We start from the raw sequence: 25,544 nt of genomic DNA, 5'->3' as shown, positions 1-25,544 counted from the left end.
ACCGTAGCAACTGACATAGTCAATTGTGAATAGTCCATTTGCGTGAAGTCCGTCGTGTAACTCAAAGTGTATTGGGTTGATGGCCATAAGAAGTCTGTCTGACTGTATTAATGTACAATGAAAAGGGGCCTTAAAGATTGTTTTCTTAATTGCTGCCTTTTAAACACCACTGGCTATTTGAATTTCAGCTTGATGCTATCTTTGTTCTAAACATAGCCTGCCGAATTTATTTATATAGTACCTGTAAATCAGGCAGATGAGTCTCCATTGCTTTAACTGTTCTGTGACTTTGTACAAATTACCTCATTTCACAGGATCTCAGAATCCTTGTCAGCAAATGGGAGACAAGGTTAACAGTATTCCCATCATGAAGTCGTTGGGGAGGATAATGTGAGACCCGTTCTTTCCTCTTGTTAACTCTGCGGCTCGCGGTGAGCGAGGGGAAATAAGGCTTTGCCCCCATGGATCTTACATCCCTAGTGCGATCAGTCAGTCAGTAAGTGAACATAAAATTTAGCACCATAGCTGCAGGTCTGACCAATGCTATGAGAAGAAACAGGAACAGCAGTCTGGTGGAGGCTGGTTCTGGGAGAACTTAGTTGAGTCGCTTATGTTTACTGTTCTGTCTGGGGGAGCATCGACAATAAGTGGTAATATTTTCCCCTTGTTATCCATAGTTAATTTTCTTACTTTTAACCAGTGTGTTCATAATTTATTAAAAAAAATGGATAAGTAGCTTTTATTTTGTGACAGATGTTTTTGTTTTATAAATTTAAGATTTCAAAGCAGATATTTCGTTGCTTGAGGGATAATAGAGTGGGTACATTTTCGTTTCTTCACAGAGTAATATAAATTACTATAAACTAAGGTATCACATGGTAGTCCTGATTATCGTTCAAATCCGTTTTTCTCTTCTCTTTTGGTATATAATAGATTTCAGGGAGGACATGTGTGCACTAGCTTACAGTAACCCACTTGAACAGTTTAGTGCAACTGTTTTGTTTTGGGTTGTTGGGTACCATAAAGCCACAGGAACCGCCTTTATTTTTGATTTGTTTAATGAGTGCCGATCTTTCTATATCCTTATGACTTAGGTCCTTTTCACCATAGGTCTTCCTGACATTCAGGTAGTTCTCAGCAAAGACATTCAATGAATGGGTTATCCTTGCTTATATTGTAGATTTCCTAACTAGACATTTAGGTTACTTCCACTTACTTCACGTTGTCCACCGTAAAAATTAAACAACAAAGGTTCTCAGACAGCAAATTAGTTTATTTGGAAACAGCAGAGGAATTGCAATTCAGAATAGGAAAACTCTGCAAACCATCGGCAAGTCTGGAGAGCAAAGGAGGAGAGCATCCCTTTATAAAGGAACTGAGTAAGTCAGGAGGTATTGTTTTGATGAAAGTTCATGGGAGAAAAATCAGAGTTCCAACTGGCGGCTTCTCATTGGCTGCAGAGCTGGGCAGCTTGCTGTTGCCAGGCTGAGAGGAGATCTTCCTTCCTCCGGCCGGAACTATGCAGGCTGGCCCTAAGGAATGTACCTGAGAGCCCCTCCCCTTACTGGCTTCCCAGCTCCATTTTATGGGGAGCTCATTTTCACAGCCGTTATTCTCTGAATGTACCTCCCCTGAATAAAGCCTCCACCCCAATCAGGTTGGTTTAACCACCGGCCATTGCATGGCCTGAGATTCCCACCTGTATGCTATTTTACCTGTTTGGATTCCTGGGAAGCCAACTCTCTTAATGAGGACACAATCCTCCAACTTGGTATCAGATCTGAATTTGAGACTTAAACTTTATTTGCTACTTCTGTAACCTTGGGCAAGTCATTTAACTGCTTTGATTAACTGCTTTGAGCCTTAATTTCCCCATCAGTATAACATGGTTAATACCAGTTACTCATACGGTCGTTGTGAAGTTGTTTGAAAATGCTTGTGAAAATGCCTGACTCCCGCCATGTTTTCCTCTGTACTTCGTCCTCTTTGGTAGCACTTCACAGTATGAAGGGCACGTCATAGCACTGATTATCTGTTTTCTGAAATATACCCTGTGATAGGTTTTATGGCCCATGCCACCCCACCTTTTCTTTTCATACTATTTTCACCCGACCTTTCCTTTTGGTTTTTGGGTGTGGACAGGCAGTCAGATAAAAGAGAAGTAGATTAGAATTCTCAAAAAGGAAGTGTGGAGATTGCCTCTTTATTTTGAAGAACCATCTGTCTGTTCATTCGTGTGAGCAGTGTTTTATTTATGAAAACTGAGGTAGAAGAAATGGTTTGTGGTAAATTGACAGGTGTTTTTACAATAGTGGACCTATAGAAATACATTGAGGAAAAACATGGGGGGTAGGGTATAACATGTTTTTAAATATATCATTGGAAAGACCACAAAAGGAGAAATGACAAAGTTTCCACAATAAGTAGTGAGCTGGTAGGACTATACAAAGAGAAGACACTGTAAGACAGTACTGTTAAACCCATGTAATAGTAGTGACGTGCTGTTAAAATGGGTGATCTAACCTGAAAGTTTCCCCAACTTTAAAATCTGACAGTTAAGAATGTTGTCATTTTGGGAGCTGTTTAGTCTCAAATGATGGATTATAGGTTTTAAACATAAATAATAAAGCTGTAGATAATTTGTAAAGTTATACTTGAATCTTTTTAAGGTGTTTCTTGGTTCTTCCAGGGTATTCTGTTTAATCTTTCCTTACAATAACTGCATTGACTAATACATTATAAATCTTTTCTTGCTGTGTGCTACATGGGCTCCAGTAATTTCATCCACTCACTCATGGTGGGGGGGGGATGAGATGTTGGGGGGGAACCTGTGCCCCTGCCTCATATAAACTAGTGTACTCTAGCAAAACCCTGGTAGTTTGTAATGTAGAATACTACTTTTAAGAGGAATTACTATTTGTTTATCAGTCTGTTTGATTATCAATTTTATTCTCTATCAGAGATTAACATTAAAAAAATAAACTGCCTTACTAAGTTTCCTTTTCAGAGCACAATTTATGTAAAAACTAGTCAAAACAAACCAAAAACAGTTGTCCTGATTCAGTACAAGAGAAATTTACTGTAAATTAGGAACCACAACTTTTTAAATGAAATTTGAAATTATTTTGACTTATAGGTAAGTGCTAACGATGAAATAAGCCAAAACAAACAATTTCAGAAATAGCTAAAAATAGTTGCATGTAGAGACTTAAACGTATTTTGTGAATAATGTGAAACTTAATCACAGAATTATGACTCACTGAAAGAGTTTGGGAAAAAATTGTTTAGAAGTTAGGCATATATGCTAATTCCTATTTTTTTTTTATGCTAGTGCATTTTACTACACCACTCTAGAACAATTCCATTTAATTTTAGAAAGGCTTTTCATATTTGATTTCATGATATTGTAGGATTCTCTTAGGGTGGATAGTAAAATTGTTATTTTCAAATATTTTAGATGAAAATGTCACATGCAGAAATCCTCCATTAAAATGATCAATATCAGCTACTGGTAGAATAAAATGAGGCAAGCATGAACTTTTTTTTTTATTGCTGTGGGTTTTTTTGGAATCGGGAAAAATGGAAAGTGGTAATTCTAATAGGAAATACTACAGCAGGCAAACAAAAGTTAGTTTCACTTTATTGGTAGGTCTCTTGAGCAGTGCTTCAGGATTTTTGCCTAGCTACCTACCATATTGATACTTCCTTTTTTTTTTTTTTTTAAAGATTTCATTTATTTATTTGACACACACAGAGAAATCACAAGTAGGCAGAGAGGCAGGCGGGTGTGGGGGGAGCAGGCTCCTTGCTGAGCAGAGACCCAATGCGGGACTTGATCCCAGGACGCTGAGATCATGACCTGAGCCGAAGGCATAGGCTTAACCCACTGAGCCACCCAGCCGCCCCATATTGATACTTCTAAGTAATCTTTTCCAATCTGAGTAATCCATATTACAGTTCCTACTTACTCTTTTCTGATGTAATTGTAGTGTGGAGTCCAGTTTTTATCTTGGCACAAACAGTGAAGCAGAATAATGGACTAATGATTGAGCCAGGAATTTGCTATTAAGTTGCAAGAAATTATAGAATAATAAAGCTTAATTTGGCAGTTAGTCAATAAGCAATTTTCAAAACATTGCTAGATGTTGAAAAAGCACTGCTCGAGGTGCGTTTGAAAGCTAGACATATAGTTAATATATGTTCTATATATGTATGTCTATTAAACATGTATTATGTGTATATAGGATGTAATACACATTTTGCTTTATAAGATTCCTATACGAGTTAACATTTGTTACGAGTCTAATGCTATTCTCGGTATTGTTTTGGGAATGCAATTGAAAAAGAAAGTCATGGTTTTACTCTCACAGAGCCTGGTCTAGTGAAGGAAACAGGCAGGCATGTAATTATGATAAGGTATAACGGATGCTCTGGAATCAGCCAGAAGAACATTAAACAAAGAGGAAGTTTAAAAACAAAAAGTTCTTGCGGAAGGTGACATTAACTGGAGACTCTTAACTCTAACTACAAGTTGGCCAGGCCAAAAACACCTGGCAGGGCGAGTATTTTGGTAGCTGGATATACATGGTCTAGTGATGTCTTGTGAAAGACACTGAACCTAGTTCAAATTCACTATGGCTGAGAGAGAGTGTGTGTGTATGTGTGTGTTAGCACATGTTAGAATAGGAGTAGAGGGGGAGAGATTGTGAAAAAGTTGGGTCTGGGAGATTATTAGGAGACAGGTCTGCATTAGCTCTGGCCTGGACTGTTAAAGTAATGATTTCATTGGTCTCCCTGGCCCCTCTCTCAGGCACTTCAGGAGCTTTTGCCCTCCTTTCCGATGAGTTCATGAAGTACAACTTGGCTGCTGTGCTCATGGTGTCCTTGGCCCCAGTCAGTGGCTCTCCCAGCCCTACAGAAGGAAGTAGACAATCTGTAATTCAGTTTTTGAAACTGTCCCCAAACTAGAGTCAGCCTGCTTTTCACACTTATTTCTCACATCTATTATAAATGTATTATTTGTCATTTTTGCCTCAAACTATGCTATTTTCTCTACCTGTGTATCTTTTGAAACTCTTCATGTTTAAATTTTACCTCTTCTTGATTCTTCTAAATGGAAACATTCTCTTTTTCCTTCAAATTATGAGACCTCTTTATCTGAATGTCCTTATAGCATTGTTTGCCTTCTATCCTTATTTTCTAGTTATTTATGAGCATGCCTTATTTCTCTTCATGAAATAATGTCTGATCTGTTTATTGTCTCCACTGCCCAATAGCACTGAGCACATGAGAGGCCTCAAGAAATAGTTGGTGAATAAACGTATAAATGAGTCATTTTAGAAGATAATAAGATTTAAGGTGAAGTATGTTCAAGGCAACCCCTTGACAACAATTGACAAGGCAACAGTTCTCCTCTCCTTTCCTCCTCTCTCCCTCCCTCTCTCCCTCCCTCCCTCCCTTCCCTCCTTTCCCTTCCTTCTTCATCCATTCACTGCCTATATTCTAGCTTACTTTTCAGTTTGATTAAGACACAATGAATCAGTTGTTCTGTTTTCTCTTTCATCTGTGTCTGCACAGATGTGTCTGTGCGCATGCACTGTATTTCTTCTCTGTATATAAATCTAGCTCTTTTGGAACAACTTCATGGACTCGTATGCTTTGGTATTATTGCAAGAAACACAAAAGAAACCTTCTGTTTACCTTTTGATAATTTCTGGGGTGAGACCTATCAATTTCCAATTTCTCTCTCAGGATTGTAGTAAAATCCTGTGTTGCATCTGCAAACAAACAGCAACAACAAACTCAAGTTGCCCCCAGTCCCTAGACTGTCTAGACCACCCATATCCTGCCCACCCATCAGTGGGATGCATGGGGACTCTGACATGTCTAGTACTAACTTCATCACTTCATAAAGGTAGGACCTGCCATGGGGTATTTAACCTCTGAATCTTCTGTTTCCCCATTTGTACTAGGAGACTAATAAGAATCACTTCTTGAGATTACCCTGAGGGTAAATGATTGATAATATTGTGAGAGTTAAAGACAGACATTGTAATTACACCTGAACAGGGCTAGAGGAGGTCACCATTAGGGTAAGGTTTCTATCCATTATAATGGTCTTTCAAAACAAATGGTAGTAATCGGAGACCTCATATCTCCTTATTTGAAAATTTATGACGTGCCAGTTTACCTCCATAAACATTTACTGCAGCTGTGAAAATTTTAACTTGAGCATAGGCAACTTATAATTGAGTCATAAAAGCAGTACTGCAAAGATAACTTAGGAGCCGCCCAAGACCTCTGGCCCACTGTGGATGAGAGTGAAACTAAATTGTATAGGAACCATTATTAGATATCTAAAATGCCACAAAATCTTTGATACACTCTTTCTTTACAGTACCGTGATACACTCTTTCTTTACAGTACCATCCAAGTCGAGTATATAACAAAAATACTTGAGGGCTCTCATGGGTACCTTGATGACATGGGTCCTTTGACCTTCTTTTTCCCATGAGCTCTCTGGCTTCCTATGAACAAGGCATTCAGAAGCAGGTGGTGCTATGGTCTGAGACACCGAGGCCCAAGGGAACGGAAGGTAATAGCTCTTTCTGTGTAGTCCTTGTCCTTGAGCACCCTTTCCACCACAGGGAAGGAGCTATGAGAAAGACAGGTGAGAAATAGAAATACCAGTTAAGGGAGAGTCAGATGACATTAGCAGTTGTCCTGGAGTCATTGGCAAACACTGTGTTTGCAAGAACTATGGAAAAAGTTGTGATTGATGTGTAAATGAGAATGTGGGTTGGTATATATAGACTAACCAATGGTCCTCAGAGAAGCAGTCATTAGAATCATCTGAGAGCTTGCCTGGGACCCAGCCAAGATCAATGAAATCAGAATTTCTGGAGGTGGATGCTGGGTCTAGAAATTTATTATTTATAACGTGCAGCCATGGTTGAGGACCAGTGACCTAGGCGTTATGGTATCATCGCAGTGATGTGATAGCTGGGATGCTGGAAATGCCCTCCTGTCTCTTAAATTGCTTATTCATTCTACAGACATTTACTAAAAATGCTTAGGTTGCTAACTTAGATTTAGCCCTGACTTTAACAAGTTCTTAATCTAGAGGAGTAGACAGACTTGTGGAAATTACCTGTAATACAATTTGACAGGTGCTGAGTTCACTACTGTGAGCTCATTCTCTCTGGCAAGAAAGTCAAGAGGAGGAAGGGAGGGACAGTGGGAGAGAAAATGTCCCCAGAAGGTGACATTTGAAAGGGTCATCTCCCATAATTAAATTTAACTTAAGAAAATAGTTCCCTGTTATTATCAACTCCTTTTAAAATACAGATGCCCCCTTCCCTAATGGTAAGAGAAATGAGCATTAGTGGGCTCTTACCGGGAACTGAGTAAGCTTCCTCACAGCTACTCAGGAGCTACGTTACTTGGATGCAGTGTCACAGCTGAAGGTACTGTTGAGCTAGGAGCTGAGACCTACATAAGGTCACATAGCCAGTGGGCCAAGAACTCCAGTGAATCCAGATCTTTCTCCTTGGCTCTGGATGGGTGTTTTTTTGTTTTATTTTGTTTTGTTTTATTTCGTTTGTGTGTGTGTGTGTGTGCTGGACCGTGTACATTGCTATCTTGGGCTACTTAGACACTTAGTATGAGTTCATTAGAAGAGATTCTAACTTCATGGTGTACTGAAGGACTCTGGAAAATGGGAGGTTGAAGGAAGAGGAGAAAGGGTGCTTTCAAGCTTGTCCAGAGTAGTGGGACTGAGTAATAGGAAGCAGAGGTTGTGAGGTCCCAGGGATGTAAAGAACGTGCTTAGGAGAGTGGGAAAGGCCCAGGGAAGTCCATTTACTGAGTACCAGTTCATAATTGAGGCCCTTGTGTGCATTCTTTCCTTTAATACTTACATCATCCCCAGGATGGTATTCTTATCTTCATTTTTATAGAAGAGGCAGTTGAAGTCTGGTGAGGTTGAATAATTAACCCCAAATCTCACTTCTTACTAAGTATCGAAGTTGGCATTCGAGCAAACAACTCTGTGATGGCAGCTCATGTGATGTTAGCCATTGAGCTGGGGCTCAATTGCTTTTTTATGTCAAGTCCTGGGACATTGCCTGTGTGCAGATCTCTGACGCCTGTATATGAGAAGCTTATGAGCTGAGGACATGGATAAACCCAACAAGGGACCGTAGCTCTTATCTGAGTGGGCGGAGCAGAGTACAAAGATGTGTTTGGGGACAGACGTAAGAAGTTACCTGAAAAAGGTGCCAATGGAAGGAGACTAGGGAAGAAGGGAAATAAAACTGATGAAGAGAAAATGGGACTGTAGTATGTGAGTTGATAGAGGTCCTGGAGAAGTTGCAGAAAGAATGTTCTAGAACGTTATTGGACAACATATTTTATATTCTGAAACACAGGGCAACAGTTGTTGGGGTTGTTGGCCCTGCCCACCGGCTGGGCATGAGTGTGAGACATGACGCTGCCTCCTGGAGGCAAGGGGCATGGAGGGAAGATGTATAAACAAGGCACAGTAAAACCTAGTGACTCTCTCAGGAGAGAAGTAGGCACGCAGTACCAAGGAAGGTAAACAACGATCGCTACTCGCAACCACTTGCTTTAGCCAGAGGTAGGGAGTAAAATTCATGCATATGTTGCTTTACTCGCTGCACTCAACCGTGGTGTTTAGCCGATGGGGCCTTCAGCCTAAATGTTGATATGATAGCCAGAGAAAAACATCAGATGACAGCAGCCTGTGCCTTCCCTCTTACGTTCCACATTCCGGCTTATTAAAAAACAGTGTTGCCGTGGCTGGCGTTCTTGCGAGGCCCAACATCTCCATACTTTTCCTCTTAAATAAACACTTAAGAATACGCTCTGCAGCCTCTGATTGCCTTTTAGAACAGAGCAACCTTGTGATGATTAAGCTTTTTCAAGTGCCTCTGTTTAAGTGATGACTTCAGTACCCTCCTGCCTTAAAAAGAGCCTTCTTATAGATGTTTGTAAGGTTTGCATAATTCACATCTAGTTTTACTTGTTTGTTTATTGTGAACATGGATCCTTTCTCAAAAAGCTCCTGGAGGATACTAGAAACATAAGTTCTTTCTCCAAATTCTTTCTCCAAATTCCTATTTCATTCCCAGTGATGATTTGTAATAACTTTTGTCGAGTGTCCTTTCTTTAGGTATTTGGGGACCTGCCTTAGAGAGCCAGTGGAAGTCTCTGGGGGTAGGGGTGGGGTGAAAGAAAGATACAGGCTCAAATGGCCTGTGTTGTGATACGGCTCTTTTTCTTTTTTTCAGGAGATTTTTTTTCACCCTTACTGCCTATGCTGCTGCAGTCAGCATCCAATAGAGACGTGTTCTGGGCTCCTGAGCCAATTGTCTTTCTCCTCGCTGCAGCCTGAAGTCTGAGAGAGGGCTGATGGCTGTGCACAATTTTAGCAAATTGTCATGGGGATGTGGGGGTTGGGAGGGAGTGCTTTCCCCACAGGAGCAGAGCCAGTGTCATTGAGCACATTTTGTTCAAGTACAAAGTTGATCTGTCTGAAGGAGACAGTGGTCAGCAGTGGTAAGGACCTTTGTCGCCTCACCTTTTCTTCCTGCTCTGTCATTGTTGTTTATGGGAAGAGGTAGCATTTAATCGCTGAACTTGAGGTCAGGTCTGTGAGGTCAGCAAGCGACCACATTTGATTTCAGTTAGGGAATCCCAGAGGTTTACAGAGGAGTCGGAATGAAAAACAAAAAAGCAAAGGTGTTTGAGATTTGGCAGAGACGATGATGTCTCTAAAATATTAGAAAGCAGTGTAGTGTTGTAATTTCTGCATGGAACTGACAGACAAAATTTTGGACGTTTGTTACAGTTGAAAGAATTATCTAAGCACTAATCCTATGCGTAGCTTACACTCTCCCAGCGAGTGGACTTGGCTGAAAGATTTACAATGGAAATACGAAATGGGACTTGAAAAATACTGCATAACATTATTCTTTTAAGTTTATCATCACTAATAATAAATCTTTCTTTAGGTATGTAAAAATAGGGTCATCTCTATTTGTAGGTATGTGTATCTAGAAGGTACAAACAGAGCAAATGCCTCATATATATACAAGGTAACAGTGTTATTAATCTTGAGCTCACGTCACCAAGATGTTTTACCTCTTTGATTTTTTTGGTTTCTTTTCTCTTGCTGAATAAAAAGACTTATCCCTTAAAACTGGCCATCCTCTTTATATCCCTAACTTCTATTTTTTGTTTTATATATATAAAGATTTTATATATATAAAGAATATGTATACACATATATGTTTATATAAATGTACATTTATATATACATATATACTTATATGTACACTTATAATATATAAGTAAATATATATTTATGTGTCTAAAGAATATATATATTATTTTTTTTTCCCTATATGAAATCACCTTTTCTGTATTTGTCATATATCCTGTATCCATTGGTATATCCATTGATATATCCAGAAATCCATTTGTGCTGTACCCAAATCACAGAGGCCAGTCAGGGGAGTCCATAGATAATCTAAGAACCTCTTGCCTCACTAGATGTCTTGCTGAAGTGGGTAGTGTTAAGCAGAATTTTAACTTGTCTGGTGTTCAGTTATTTTCTACTGTTGACCCTATAGTAGAAGTCCCATTGAAGGCAAAAAAATGAACGGCAGATAAGCTGAAATTTGAAAGAGAATTTAATGTTTTCCATTACACTTTGGAAATACCATGTGGATGAGTCTTCTCCAAAATCAGTTGTTTATATTGTGAAACATATTTTCCTTTGTAGGACTCAACAGAGACGGAAGCGTTCGTTTGGCCCTGACCTATTCTGGTTAGAGTCATCTATGTTTTAGTGTGAGTAGTGATTAGAAAAACATATGTACATACGTACATACATATATACATACATACTTGAGAATGTGAAAGTGATCATCAGCTTGAATGCATTTCTCTAGCATCGTGCTGAAGAGCGCCAGCTCCGTAGTTAGACTGCCTTGGTTTGGTTATGTGCCCCTGGACAAGCAGCCCCTTCGCCACACCCCTACCACCTCCTCCTCCCCACATACCTTTGGAGTGGTATATAAAGATGGAGTGCTTTTGCATTGCCAGTGCCCTAGGAACTATAAAGGACTGCTCAAACAAGTCTTCCAAAAGATTGTTAAGGAAGAAAATTAAATGCATTTGACTTAAGATCTATACCTTCTTTTTACCCTCAGGAAATCCTTAAAAATATAATAGATATAGTCATGTGGTAATCCACCTAATAATGGGATGATGATGAATCGGGTACTATTTTTAAAACTTTTGATATTTCTCAATTGAAAGGCATGCGCTCCAAATAGAGCACTGAATTTTATTAAGTCAGTGCTGGGGTTTTTAATTATTAGCCAAGATCGAAGAGTGTCTTATTTGGATGCCATAAAACTTCAGAAGTGTTTCTGCTACAAACAGTTTAGAAGTCTGACAGTGGCTGTACCGAAAAAATAATGAAGCAGTTGAAAAAATAATAGAAACATAGTGACCTGGCATTTCTAATTTTATGATGCCATAAAAAAGCAGCCAAGAAATGTTGGACTGTTTAATGATGCTGGCACTTACCAAATGTCACTGGGCTTTCACAAGGTCATGGAGACTCTGGTTTGACTCAGGGATGTTGGCCAGACCCATGTTGGGAGCGCAGGGAGACTGGAATAGGGACAGACAGTAGGTGCCAATTAAACCCTTCACTAAACTTCATACAGTAGGCTACACACTTCTGTGGGATCTGTGGGGTGAAGGAGAGGCCATGGGTGGGAGTCACTAAAAGGTGAGCCCATTTCTTCTTACAGCATCCCATTGCAAACATTTCTTAGCCTAAGATCCTTGTGGGCCCTCACTGAAGAGGCTGAAATTTCTTCAGAGGACTATCAGGTAAAAGTGTGCTGATACAGCTGTTGGCTTTCACAATTGTATGTATATGTGAGCTCTCACAGACAAAAGCTGCTGGAGAAAGGAGTGGTATTTTTGTAACAAGAATGTGTGTGATTTGTTGCCTTTTTCCCTTTCTCCACCCCCTCAGACTCTCATGCATTACATAATGCTGCTCAAGATGTGTAGAGTTTCAGTTATGCCACGTTCAAGATGATTAATGGGAATTGTGCAATTAAAGCTCCCAAGTTCTCTGGGAAAAAAGTCATAGTATCCCGATGTTTGAGTTAGAGTGCGTTGAGTTTGCGTCAGTGTTGAGGATATTTTGGGATATTGTAAATGTCACTATTGGTTTTAATGTCCAAGAATCTTCATCATCTCACTTCGGAAATGTTCTATGAAATAGTGCCTAGAACAGCCTTTGAATACTAGCTAGAAACGTCTAAACCTAAAATTGCTAGGTTAAGATCACATTAGACTTTGATGAGAAAACGTTTAACCTGAGTGAAACAGAGTCTGTTACGTTCTTTCAGGCCCTGGTAAAATTATAAATTTGCACTCAACAGATTGTGTGTATGCACCTGGGTTTGTCTATTTCTTTCTTTTCCTGGCAGTATCAATCGTTGTCAAGCCATAGTGTTTGTGTGGATATGAACTTTTTATGGAATCAAGAAAAGGAAAAATCTAAATTGGCCTTCTGTTGTGTTTCATTTGAAAATATTTTGTATCTGGTGTAAAATAATTTAAGAAATTGAGACTATTTCACTAAAAAATACATTAATAAATTTCTGCTCTTTTCTCTCATTGAATGGAGAAAATTTTCCCAGCTCTTGTATTGACCTCTAAGCTCTAAGCATATGGCCATATGTTGATTGAATGAATATATAGTAATTTACACCTAAAAAGTTAAGCTTTAAGTATTAATTAGTGTTCCTATATTTGCTTCATGTTAAGTTTGGAAAACTTGGGAGTATAAAATGCCCACCAAAATAAAAGAATTGACTCCTTCCTTCATATTCTGTGAGAATGCTAAGCATTTGTCGCTGGTATTGCGTGAAAATCCAATGAGGAAATTAAAACAGGAAAAGTAATGTTTGGTATAAGGAATATCTTCTTACCTTTCCACATGATAAAACTCTGAAATAGGTACAGGGGGCAAAATCAACAACAAAATTCCTATTTTGTTGTCTGAGTTAAAGGGCTATATAATATTTGAGAAAAAAGAGAAAATAGAAAAAATACTGTTAACATGTGAATATTTTATATTTACTATATTATATTAAAATATAGGAAATACATGGTACTGGCTTATTAAGAGTATATATACTATATATATTTACAAAATAGCATAATACACTGTTTATAAAACACAACAAAACAAAACAATAACATAAAATCAGTGAAATCCCCATGGAGATTTTCTAAGAAAAAAAATGAATATATCTGTTCTACTACATTAGGGATTTATATCAAATGATAGTTCACTGTTCTCTGGGGTTTTATTCTATAGCTTTCTGTAAGTATGTGTTTTTCCAAATAAAACATGAAATGTAAATTTTAAGTCTTATATTATAGGTTTCTTAAATTTGCAACACAAGCGGAATCTAAGTTTGTAATACATATGCTGCTCTTAGAAATAGGTATATAACTGGGATGAATGTGTGTGTGTGTGTGTGTGTGTGTGTGTATAATTACTTACATATATATGTATACATTTGCATATGACTAAAAACAACATTATGCCTTGGGTCCACCGCAATTTCAGGCAGTGGTCAGAAGCCTTTCATTATTTTTCTGGGTTCTCTGGCTACTTAATTAACCTTTCTCAGTAGCTTCTTTTCCAAAGTAGGGAGTATATGTCTCACTTTTTGTTATTCTGATAAAAATTTTCCGTAGGGAAGTAAAACCAAGAAAATGTTGCTTACTCTTAAGTCAGCATATCCAGTATTCTGGTTAACAGGTGGATGGGGCTATTAGTATGATTTTGGAATTTAATTATTTACTTTTTTATATACCACAGTCTTTATTTGTTTTAATTTCAAATAAGAAAAAAAATCAACATTGAAACTCACATATTCATACCTTGGAAATTTTTAGAAGCTGTAGCTATTAGAATCTAGCAAAACTAGAAGGAGCCCACTCTTTCTGAGTCAGGTTTCATAGGACAAATCTATTATCTTAGGTTTGAGGAAATTGCCAGACATTTAAGTGTTGTATGAAAACACTTAAAGCTAATTACAAATAACTTTGGGTTGACAGTTTCTAATTGTGTGCCCCTTTCAGGGACTGAACGTTGGTGTCCTCCTAAAATTCTTATGTTGAAGCCCTGTTTCCTGTATGGATATATTTGAAGATGGAACTTCTAAGGAAATAACTAAGGTTAAAGTCACAAGAGCAGGACCGGGATCTGATAAGATTAGCGTCCTTATCAGAGACTCTGGGGAACAAACTTCTCTATAAACTTTCTCTCCTCCCGCCCGCACGGAGGAAAGGCCGTATGAGGAGTAGCAGAAAGGTAGCTGTCAGCAAGCCAGAAAGCACTCTTACCAGAAACAGAGGAATAAAACCCTGTTGTTTAAGACACTCAGTCTGTGGTGGTTTGTTGTGACAAGCAAAGAGGACTAATACAGCCCCTATTAAATTCCATTAGGTATAAAGCAGCAGTTGACCGCTAACTGGAGATGATTTTGCCTCCCCCCTCACCCCTAGAGACATGGGGCAATACCGAGAGACAATTTTCATTGTCATAACTGAGGACAGGAGTGCTGCCGCCATTTAGCAAGCCAGGCATGCTGCTAAATATCCTACAGTGGACAGAACTGCTCCACCGCAAAGCCCTGTAAGGCCCAAAATGTCAAGAGTGCTGAGATTGAGAAAGCTTGAGCTGCCTTTTAGGATGCATGTGTTCTTGTGAGCTGGAGCAAGTCCTTTAGGGAAACAGGTAGGATGTAAAGAAATACATATTCAGGAGCAACAATATCCTGTGTGTTAGGTACAATTAATGTATTTTCAATATTTGCAAGCCCATAAACTGTAATTTCTAGAGTTAATCAAACTCCTCTCCACCCAATGGAAAACAAGACAGTGCGTCTGTACGGGTGCGCATGCATTTTTGCAATGCATATACTGTTTTCTAAAAGTTAATCATGTTTTAAACTGCCATGGATTTCCTACCACAAGATGCTTGTGATTTTAAAGTAGATATTCTACCTATGTAAATTTATTCACCTTGTGTTAGAATTGAAAATCATAAATTAGCGTGGTAGAGCCATAAGATACAATTTTGGAAATGCATGAAATGTTATTTCTTGACTGCCAAATTTTTCCCCTTTGGCAAAAATTTTGTGAGCTATTTCTATCATCTTAGCTGAAAAAATAAAAAGTAAGAATTTTCAATAGGAAGCTACCAAATTCCTTTGACAGAGTTTCTGCCCAGTATCTGAGCAATGAGTATCACCAGAAAGTGCTTCAAAAACATTTGTATATCTCAGTTGTCCCAAAGGAAATATGGGTTTTGTTTTAACAATTGAAATAAATGGTTGCAATTTGAACAGTTTTTCCTGAAAACCAGTATTTCTAGTGAAAATTGGAAAAGACTCATGAGTATAAGCTGGTACCCCTATGGTTTTTTCATTGCCCCTTTATTTCCAGAATCTACTTAAATATGACCCAATAATTTTAATTCTACCACATAGTTACCATTTGGCAGCTTAACAAGATGTCTTTTCTTTTTATATTCTGATCTCTTAAATCACAGTATGCCTTTTATTTTAGATAGAAGAATTATAGCTAACAATGGGAGATTAGTTTTTCTAGTTTTCGAATAGAATTTTGATTTTTTTTTATTAAGTTTCACTGACTTCTAAGTAAGACATTTCATTTTTGATTGTTAGTTCTTAAGTAAATATTAAAAATAGCTAAGAAACCATTTCATCATATCTCTAAATTGCCATCTATAGTTAAATTCAATTTTATCTTTATTTTACAATTTATATCTCACTATATACATTATATAGTGTATATACATACACACCATTTTTAGGTATGTACTATATATGTTCTTACTATGAGTGATTTAAAAGTACATTTCACTGGGGTGCCTGGGTGGCTCAGTGGGTTAAGCATCTGCCTTCAGCTCAGGTCATGACCCCAGGGTCCTGGGATTGAGCCCCACATCCTCTGGCTCCCTGCTCAGTCGGGAGCCTCCTTCTTCTTCTCTCTCTGTCCCTCCCCTCTACTCATTTTCTCTCTCTCTCTCTCAAATTTAAAAAAAAAAAAAAAATGAAAATAAATTTGTCAAAGTGCACTTTATCAAACTACAATGTTTAAGAATTAACCAGGTGCTTATTTTGAAGCTCACACATTTAATCTAAACATACATTTTCCTTCATTATAATCACAAACTCAGGCCCATTTCAGAAGCTAATGAGAAAACCCTTAAATTCACAGTTGAACAGTTTATAACTTCAGAAATTCAAGACTTGATGAGTTGATCTCTTGAATGACCATGATTGGTCTCATAGAGGCTTTTAAGACGACACAGGGAAAATTTTTACTTTTTCAGAAAGATTACTTTTCAAGATGTAGAAAAATTACTGGAGAAAAATAGACTTAGTCTGAATTGATACTTTACTGAACTTCCTCCATTCCCCTAAAATATATACTGTGTACCTTACAACTATGTCTTTGAAATCTGTGTTCAGTGAACCTGTAAAAAGCCACCTTGAGTGGCTTGGAAGATATCTATGGTATAGACCCCACAGAGTGGCCTGCCAGCCATCTGGGAAGCTCACTGACGATAAATGTCAGTGCAGTCAACAAAAGCAAACAAAAGCAAAACACTGTAAGACATGTATCAAAGCGGTATTTTCCCCGTACTGGGTGCGGCACATACAGAGTGATGATTAAGGACCCATCTTGCATTATTAATGACTGACAGGCATCGTCCCTGGGTTTTGCCTTTTGCATTATTTTAAGTACTTTTAACAGATCTAGTGCTAAACGAGGCAACTGCTGTTATTAGCTTCTTGACAGCCCGTTACAGCGGGAGCCACGTATGCAGTTGGCCCACTATCCTGCTCAACCCTTACACATCAACCAGTGAAATCAGTGGGGGTGTTGCTATTCGACCAAAAAGGTACAGCCACTCAGAGCACTTAGCTCCTACCTGGTCATACAGCAAATAAATAACACAGCTGCGATTCTGCTCTTCGAAACCGAGCTGTGTGGGATAAAATGTACAATCATATAGCAGTAGGTGGAACAGCCTAGAGCAACCAAAAAGGAATAAAAACTACTTCGTATTTTAGCATTAATCCTAGCAGCTTGATTTACTGTCTCTTGGGGTGAAATCTCTGGATGATTTAGAACACAGTTCCTTTACACAGATTTGCATGTGTGAGCACTAGATACCGGCGGAATTTCTGTACTTAGATTTTTAGAATGTATTGTCACTGTATAGGTTTTAGGACACTAAATACATCGAAACTCTACAAAAATCCAGTTTCATCCCTGCTGAAACTTAAAAAACAAACAAACAAACAAAACCAAAAAACCAAAACCAAACAAACGAAAACTTCGGTTACCTCTTCTCCCTTTATTATGGCGAGCTTTATTGGTTGTTCAAGTTACTAGCCTCTGAATAAAAGCATCAGTAACTTAGTATAGCTCTGAATCAAAGTTTAGTTTAGAGTTCATTTTCGTTCTACTATTTTCATTGCCTCCAGAATGGAGTTGGAGTAGAATTCACCTTCAAGGATTTATTAAGAAGTGTCCATTCATTGATTTTGCAAATGGGTACCGAGGTACGGTGCTGGGAACTCAGGTGCAGACTGTGGACAGACCTGGAGAGGTACCAGGGGTGTGTCCTCCTTAATTCTTCACGAGAGGTATAGTGCTATAATTCTCTCCAGAGTTTTAGGTAGTCCTCTAGAAGAGGATGTTTATTCTCACCTTTTCTTGACCTTTTTATTTGTCAAACCACAATTTTTCAGCTGCATAGTCAGCATAAAACATGATCTGAACTCCCTAGGAAGCTGAGTTTATCTAACGTCAACTGCGGAGGCCACTCTGGTCTTTTTCCCCCACACGTCAATGAAAAATTTACGTGGCTTTGCAGAATTGTGTTTTTGTAGTGTTTTTTACTCTATCAGGCTAATCTGGAATACTGGGACAATGCAGGTCCCTGGGCTCCCCCCCGCAGGTCTGTCGCCAGACTGTGTGGAAGAGGCCTGCTTGTCTGCCTGTTTTTTCACCAAATATCCTCTGTTGATTCTTAGGAACAGAGCTTTTTGAAAGGGAAGCTTCAGCGCAGTCAAATCAAGACGTGTATAGAAAGGTAGCGTTTGTAAGAAATTAGAATGGCATTTTTCCTAAGTGTGGCAAATGCAAAATGAAAACCAAAGGTCTGAGCATCTCTTGAAAGGTCTGACGTGATCTGACACGGAATGTATATAGGACAATACGATTTGTCTCCATGATTCTAGTCTGAGCTGTGTTCCGAGGGAGGAGGTACTGGGTGGTGCCTGTGACGGGAAGCACTCAGATGAAGAGTTTAGGAAGATGAGTGTTGGTGTTGGCCAGGCCTAGTTCAAGGCCGAGGGCTATCTCTGTGCTATTTGTGGAGCTATAGAAACTGATCAGAATGAATTGACAGTAACTGAGTCCTGGGGTGGGGGGTGGGGAGTATAACCTCGCTTATTTCACTTAAATAGATCTAATATTAGTAAGAAATATGATGTGAAGTTACTGGCAACCAGAGTTTCACTTAGAGCCAAATTGTTCTTTGCCCTGGAAAAAGAAGGTTTTCTCTAGGACACCTCAACTGGGTAGCCCTGAGATCGCATCCCGTCTTAAGCCAGGAGCTTATTTGCATGGCCAGGCGTTCTCTGGGTTTTCTTTTGTGACTCTAAGTGTTGTTTTTTTTAGTATGAGTTACTTTTTATCTGGATGCTTTCAAGCTTATAACATGTTCATGATCTCAACAGATAGCAAGCATGATTTCGTATGGAGTAAGTCACAAATATATACATGTTTCTTTGTGAACATATCAATAGGCATAACTAAGGGATTTTACACAAATTACCTTCATGCCAATATTTTGGTCTTCTTTTGTTAGATATACGATTAAAGGGGTGGGGGTGGTGGCAAATAGCAGCTCCTGACCTTTACCTTGCCCACAGAGTGCCATGCAGTGCCAAGGGCATGACATACACATTATGTCCTCTGATTTTCATAATAAACATGTGTAGGTCCTATAGCGATTTTGAAATGGATACAAGGCCTAAGACTTAAAGAAGTTAGTTTTGTTTGCAGTTCCTGCTGCTGATGGGAGACCTAGGCCTCTCCCCTAGGTCTTAGGATCTGTCAGTTCCTTGGTATCAACTACTGTCTTATGCTACCTTCGGATTTAAAGTATTATTAGCGATGCTTTATTACATAAAGGTTGCCAAAATGAAAGGCAGTATCCTATGAGATTAGCCCTTTACAGAAACTTATTCCTAAAAACCTGAATCAAAACAAGCCAGAAATAGATCTTTCAAATTAGGGTTGTGACAAGATTTTTATCAAAAATGTAAGCATGCTGAGTCAGTTTACAGTATGAGGTCAAGTTATGGCAGATGGATTTTTCTTAGAAAAATCAAAGAAAGCTCAGGAAAGTGATTGATGCTTCAGTTGAATCTTCCTTTGACCCTCCCAAGCAGTTCTAATTAGATCTGTCGGTGAAGGAAGTTGTCAGTGTTATAATTGATGAGACCTTTTACTATAAAGGCTTGAGAACATATTGAAATAATATGGAAACCATGGAGCGATGATAGTATTGAAACAATATGAACTAAATCCCTTATATGTTATTTCATATTACAGACTTTAATACATATTTTTGATGAAAAGAACTGTCCCAAAAGAAAGGGTATATTCACATTTCTTATTTTTTACTCACATTTTGTTCCTCCATTTTACGTTATATATCTTTTGGAGGATATGTATGTCTATTTCCTATTGCTTTATACCTCTTGGTCAGTGGAGACTAGATTTATCTTTGAAAGGTTAAAGGCTACATTTTCACCAATGTTTCATTATACTTACTAATCTCTATGTACAGGGGGAACATATGGGCATTTTCTTTTTTCACATGGGTTTTTAAGCTTAGTAGTAATACATGGTTTTTTAAGCTTAGTAGTACATGGGTTTTTAAGCTTAGTAGTAATTAATTTTATTTGTTAATACTTGTAAAGTGATACTTGTAAAGGTGCTTAACTGAAGATACAGTGTGCTTTGAATCCTCTAAGTTCATTTCCTTAGAACTCAATACAAGTAAAAATAGATGCTAAAACTTCGTGATTCTTTTGGGTTCATTAAAGTTAACCAGGAGATTTGGAAGGAGTAAATATTCTTCATTTCTTATTCTTTATTTTAAGATTACACTGGCAGTTTGTAGATTTTTAAACTTAGAACTAGAAATATTAGTGCTAATATTAAAAGAAGGGAAATTCTTTAAGCTTTAAGACTTTTTTTGAATGTCTTAACACCTCATTTGGATAGTGCATTTGGGTGAATTCATTACTTATTCTAAATGTATGATAAGTGGGTATGTACAGTGCAATGTGCTAGAAACCCATGGTAGATCCAGGTGGTAGGTTTGCATTATCTTTATTTTTTAAGATTTGCTGGTCTAATCTTTTTTAAATGATATTTTCTGCTTTTGTCTTTTAGGGACGTTGCTCCAGGGAGAACTGCAAATATCTTCATCCACCCCCACACTTAAAAACCCAATTGGAGATAAATGGGCGCAATAACTTGATTCAGCAGAAGAACATGGCCATGTTGGCCCAGCAAATGCAACTAGCCAATGCCATGATGCCCGGTGCCCCATTACAACCCGTGGTAAGCACATCTTCAGTTCTCATTCATCGAGTTTGTAATTCCAAGTGCTCAGTTTCAGTATGAAAGTATAATGATTGCACTCGATTAAGTGAACATAGGTAACAGTATCAGGTGTCTTGCATTTTCTAGCAAAATTACCAAGCAGAGCCCGAAACGGTTTTCACACTGCAAAGTTAACTCATCTTTTCGTTCAATCATGGGGAAATTTACTTATGACGTGTTCTCCCCCTGAAATTCTCTTCACATGAAATCCTGTGATTTGCAGGTATTAAAATGGTCATCAAACTCATCACTGTAGTCCATGTGCATTTTCAGGCTCCCTTTAATAATAGTAATACTTTTACAATTTGATATAGATCAGCTTTAGTTTTGAGAAAAAATTCTCCCTTTCCTCCTTCCTTGAAGGGGATCTGTTTGCATCATTTTCTTTATTGAAAAAGAGCTTCTGTTATTCTTTCAAACTCAAACTGAAGTTATTTTGTAGTCACAAATGCTAGCAAAATTCTGATAGTGGTGAATCAATATCATGCATTAAATGAAAACTAATCAGGAGAGGAGAGGCAGAAACTCCCAGGGCTTTTAAGCAAAGAGCTAAGTATTTTAAACTGTAGGTGGTCATAGAGGTTTAATGTTTACTGAGCAGTGTGTATGGGAATAACTTTTCATTCTGATCATATTTATTTATTTATTTATTGGGAGGGTTTGGGGGAATGTATACCATAAATGACTTTAATAACCTTTACTCCCATTTATTCATAAAAATGTAAGATTACTATCATAAGTAATTTTAGATTACAAAAGGTATTCTGATATTAATTGTGATATAATAATTCTGTATTTAAATGCATGTTAAAATTTGTAATGATCAGAAAGTATCTGTTGGTAATTTATGTCACTAACTTATATGCAATATTATGGGGTTATGGGAATGTGAAGACCCACATTTTTCTGATATGCTAACTGTAGCATGTGTGCTAACTAATTTTTTTTCTAATACATTTTAACACCTGAACTCAATGTAATTATTATTCTCTCTTAGAACTTAATGCACCAATCATTCCAAAAAAGAGGGGGGGATTGCATTTCGAGGTGGGAGGGATCTCCATATCACATCGGCAGTGATACCAATTATCAGTACTGTACAGTTGAGGTGAGAGAATATTATAATTCTGTGTCTGTTTTAACCTGATATATATATATTTTTTCCATTATTGGGGGCTCAGTTTAAAATACGATATCTTAAACTTATTTTTTGTGTCACCTGACATCTGCTAATATTATATATGCATTGGGATAGCGTGAAGATTTCCATTTGGTTAAAAAAAAAAAGTTTAGTTATAATCATTCTCACTAGCATAAAACACAGGACAGGAGGTGTCTTTAACAGCTGGCCCTCTCACACAGTTTCAAAGATCTGATAAATCCTTGGGGTGGCTACTACTTTAGCTGATATGCAATCTCTCCTTGATGTGAAATACTTTGTTCCACTTAAACATTTAAAGCCTGCTTACTGTCAGGCTCGACCCTCTCAGTGACCAGCAGCACCTCAGGGCCATACTGCTGGAAACAGAGCTGGTCATGGCATTGAGCTCCTACTCACTGTGACATCTTGGCCCATCTCCTGACTTAGTCCTTCAGTTTTACTCTCAAGGCCACTCCAAGGTCATTGTATGGGTAATCCTGGGACAGACTGTAAACGTTTATGCTCATGTCTGTGAAATACGATAACAGATGTGTGGTGTGCACAAAATCACGAAATCATAATTTCTGAAACCATCAGACAAATCACATGTCCTGATGTCTTTGTTGGAAAATTCTCTACTTAGACAAAACATTTATTTTTATTAGTTGTGAGCACATTCAGGCTTTATGTTAATTTTCCCTGGTATGACTAGATTTGAATGCTGAATTACCCTTCTGCTAAAAGCATCCTGAGATCATAGTCTAAAAATATACTCTGTTCAGGGTGGCATTTTTGTAATAAGTATAGAAGTCATTTTAATTATTCAGTTTTAAAGCATTCGGGGCTTTAATGACTGTAGAGAAGGCTCTAATCCAGGAAATTTGCCTTCAAAATCCCACCTGAGACTTTTCGATCCTTTGTGTAGTCAGCCCGGCTGATGAGAGTAATCATATAGAATATTTAGAAATAAATGAGATGGTCATGACCAGCTGCTTACTGGAACTTGAATGCTGGGTCACCAGATAGGGATGACGACAGGGCTGGAAGCAGCCAGGTGACTATTAGGGGACATGGTTGTCACTCAAAGAGGATGGCCACTAGTACAGATGATAGTGTTTGAAGACACAGCACACACTTGGATCCAGCCCAGGTAGGGGTTCTATCGAAGGAGATGGTACTGTGAGCAGATCCATAGTATCAGGAGTGGTGGGAGTACCTTAGCAGTTTCAGGGTTTGTAGTCGAGTAGGTGAAGCCTCTTATCTTTTTAGGGCAAACCAGTTTGGTCCCTAAAACCATAGCTGAAGGAACACGAAGAGGAGGAGGAGCTGGGAGTTCTAATCAAATCCGGAAGCATCTCCAATTGTGCCTGGCATATAGGGAAATCAAAAATTGTTGATGAGTGAAAGAATGAAGTAAGGCGTTTCCTGAATACAAGGAAGACAGGCAGAGAGGTTTGTGGTAGTTCACCTGGCCCTGTGGTTCCAAAGGAATCATCAGCAGGAGCCAGAGTACAAGCCCCATTATAGAGATGGCAGCATAGTCTGGGGTGTACAGCTGGGTTTATGCTAACACACTATTAGCAGAGGCAGCCAGGGCCTCGGTGATCTACTGATCATAAACCCAACCCACTTGGTTGGGTTTTCATCTTTTCAGAAATTTTGATGACACTGAGCTGACTTGGGGAATGTAGGGCTTTAAAGGAGAGTTTCTTTCTTTTGTTGACTTTATTCTGTTGTTATGAAATGCACCAAGCCAAGAATCAGAAAGAGGACTTCCATTTTGGGGGCAGAGACAACACTCTAAAGGCATTTACTGCACTCACTACTTTTTGTATCACAAATCCACACCATCGTCCTATAAAGAAGGTAATATTATCTCAACTTTAGAGATGAAGACACGAGGTTCAGAAAGGTTAAGTAATTTGCCCAAGGTACATAGCTAGTGGGTAGTAGGGCCAGGATTTTAACCCAAGCTGTTCAGGTTCTGGCATCCATGCTGTAGAAACACTAATGTAGGAACATCCCACCAAGCAGCTCTGGGTCCTTGGTTGATTCAATTAAGATATCTGACTTCATTAATATATAGTGATAAGTTTCAAATATGTTATCTGCAAGTTCCTAACAATCTCATAATTGTTTCCATTTCATAAAATGAAAAAATAAGTAGTTGAAAATTAGTCATTGAATTTACCTGTGTGTCTACTCCCTAAAATTTGCATAAGACATTATTAAGTAACTGGCATTAAATTCTATTATCATTTCCAAGCCCCTAAGGAAAAGGTAAAAAGATCATATTTCTCTTTATTATATGATCTTTGAAGAGAAATGAAAGACCTATAGTATTTGGTTTTCCAAATGTAAAAAATTAAATATATGGATTTTTTGTAAGTACTACTTTAAAAAAAAAAGTATTACTACTTTGCTATGCACTATCTGATGCAGAGATAATCCAACCAGAAAACTAAGCAACCTAACCAAATATAGACCATATCTTGTGGCTCACAACTTGGAAGCATCTGGTGTGTTTCTTTGATCCATCCCAGAAAGATGTCTTCAGCAATTCTCTTGATTCCATGCTTTTGTCATTGCCCTTGAAGAGCTCTGCACAAGCAGTGGTTATGAAAAGCTGTATCTGAGCTCTGCACTCCCACTGCACTCCTGTGCCTTTCCCTAAGGTTTGCTCCCAAACCTTAGCCTTGGCCATTGGTAATTTCTGAGGGCAGCTCCCCATAAGGTGTACAAACCTAGCTGCCTTGAGGTACATAACTCAAGTTGAATTCCTGTGCCTTTCATGAATTTGAAATAGCCTAGTGATAAGAAATTCAAAGTTATTGGACTTAGCAAAAAAGTCTTGGGAGCTCCTTTGCTCTTCCTGACGCCTCACCTTTGCTGGCCCAGTGTTCCTGCATCATGGTTGTTGGCGGCTGCGTGCTCAAAGTTTTGAAGTCATCATTTGTCACATTTCCAGGAACACCTAGAATTCTTAAACTGGTTTTTAGTGCTTTACCCTCCAGCCTTCCCAACTAGTGACTGAGATAAGGCCACTTTGTGAGAAAGCGTTTCCAGTAAAACGTGGCCATATCTGTCATCCGTGGTCCATGTACCTGTCCTTCTAGTGCCCGTTTTGGTCAAGGAGCCGGTGCTTCCTGGAGCAGCTCGAGGATGGGCCGGAATCTTAGGGACCGGGCCACACGTACTGATACGTTCTTACTTGATGGGTCAGAAGTGAGTCTTCTTTACGTAAATGTTTGTTACTTCAGTAAAACTAGATTGAAGTGGCAAGGTGACATTAAAAATAAAGCGAGGTGGTCATTGTGATTGGCCCAGTCAACAAAGTCTAGAAGCAGACTTTGAAACAGCATTCTTATTTTATTCTAGTCATATGCTGCATTCTTGGGGAGGAAAAAAAAAAAAAACTTGGTAATATGATTTGTTGAGAACTCCCATTAGCCTTTGGCTGTTTAATATTCAAAATAATTATTTACAGGAATGTCTCTCGTTTCTGTACAGGGTTGTGTGTACCCAGAAACATGGCTTTATACACCTT

At 38.4% G+C, this 25,544-nt stretch overlaps 1 protein-coding gene across 6 annotated transcripts in view; it reads left to right on the top strand.

Moving 5' to 3' along the window:
* LOC111147112 (muscleblind like splicing regulator 1) overlaps window positions 1-25,544 on the top strand; it is a 206,504-nt gene that overhangs the window by 144,264 nt on the left and 36,696 nt on the right. For 5 of the 6 annotated variants that reach the window (XM_022503037.1, XM_022503023.1, XM_022503043.1 and 2 more), the window contains one exon: window positions 20,644-20,814. In XM_022503037.1, coding sequence (XP_022358745.1) covers window positions 20,644-20,814 — 171 coding nt within the window. Of the gene's footprint in view, window positions 1-20,643; window positions 20,815-21,853; window positions 21,965-25,544 lie in introns of all 6 variants that reach the window. The other variant, XM_022503016.1, reaches the window with a different exon arrangement.

This window comes from Enhydra lutris, unplaced genomic scaffold (assembly GCF_002288905.1).
Source record: "Enhydra lutris kenyoni isolate GAN:26980312 unplaced genomic scaffold, ASM228890v2 scaffoldscaffold2, whole genome shotgun sequence".
Classification (NCBI taxonomy): domain Eukaryota; kingdom Metazoa; phylum Chordata; class Mammalia; order Carnivora; family Mustelidae; genus Enhydra; species Enhydra lutris.
This window is presented reverse-complemented; position numbering and strand designations above follow the sequence as displayed.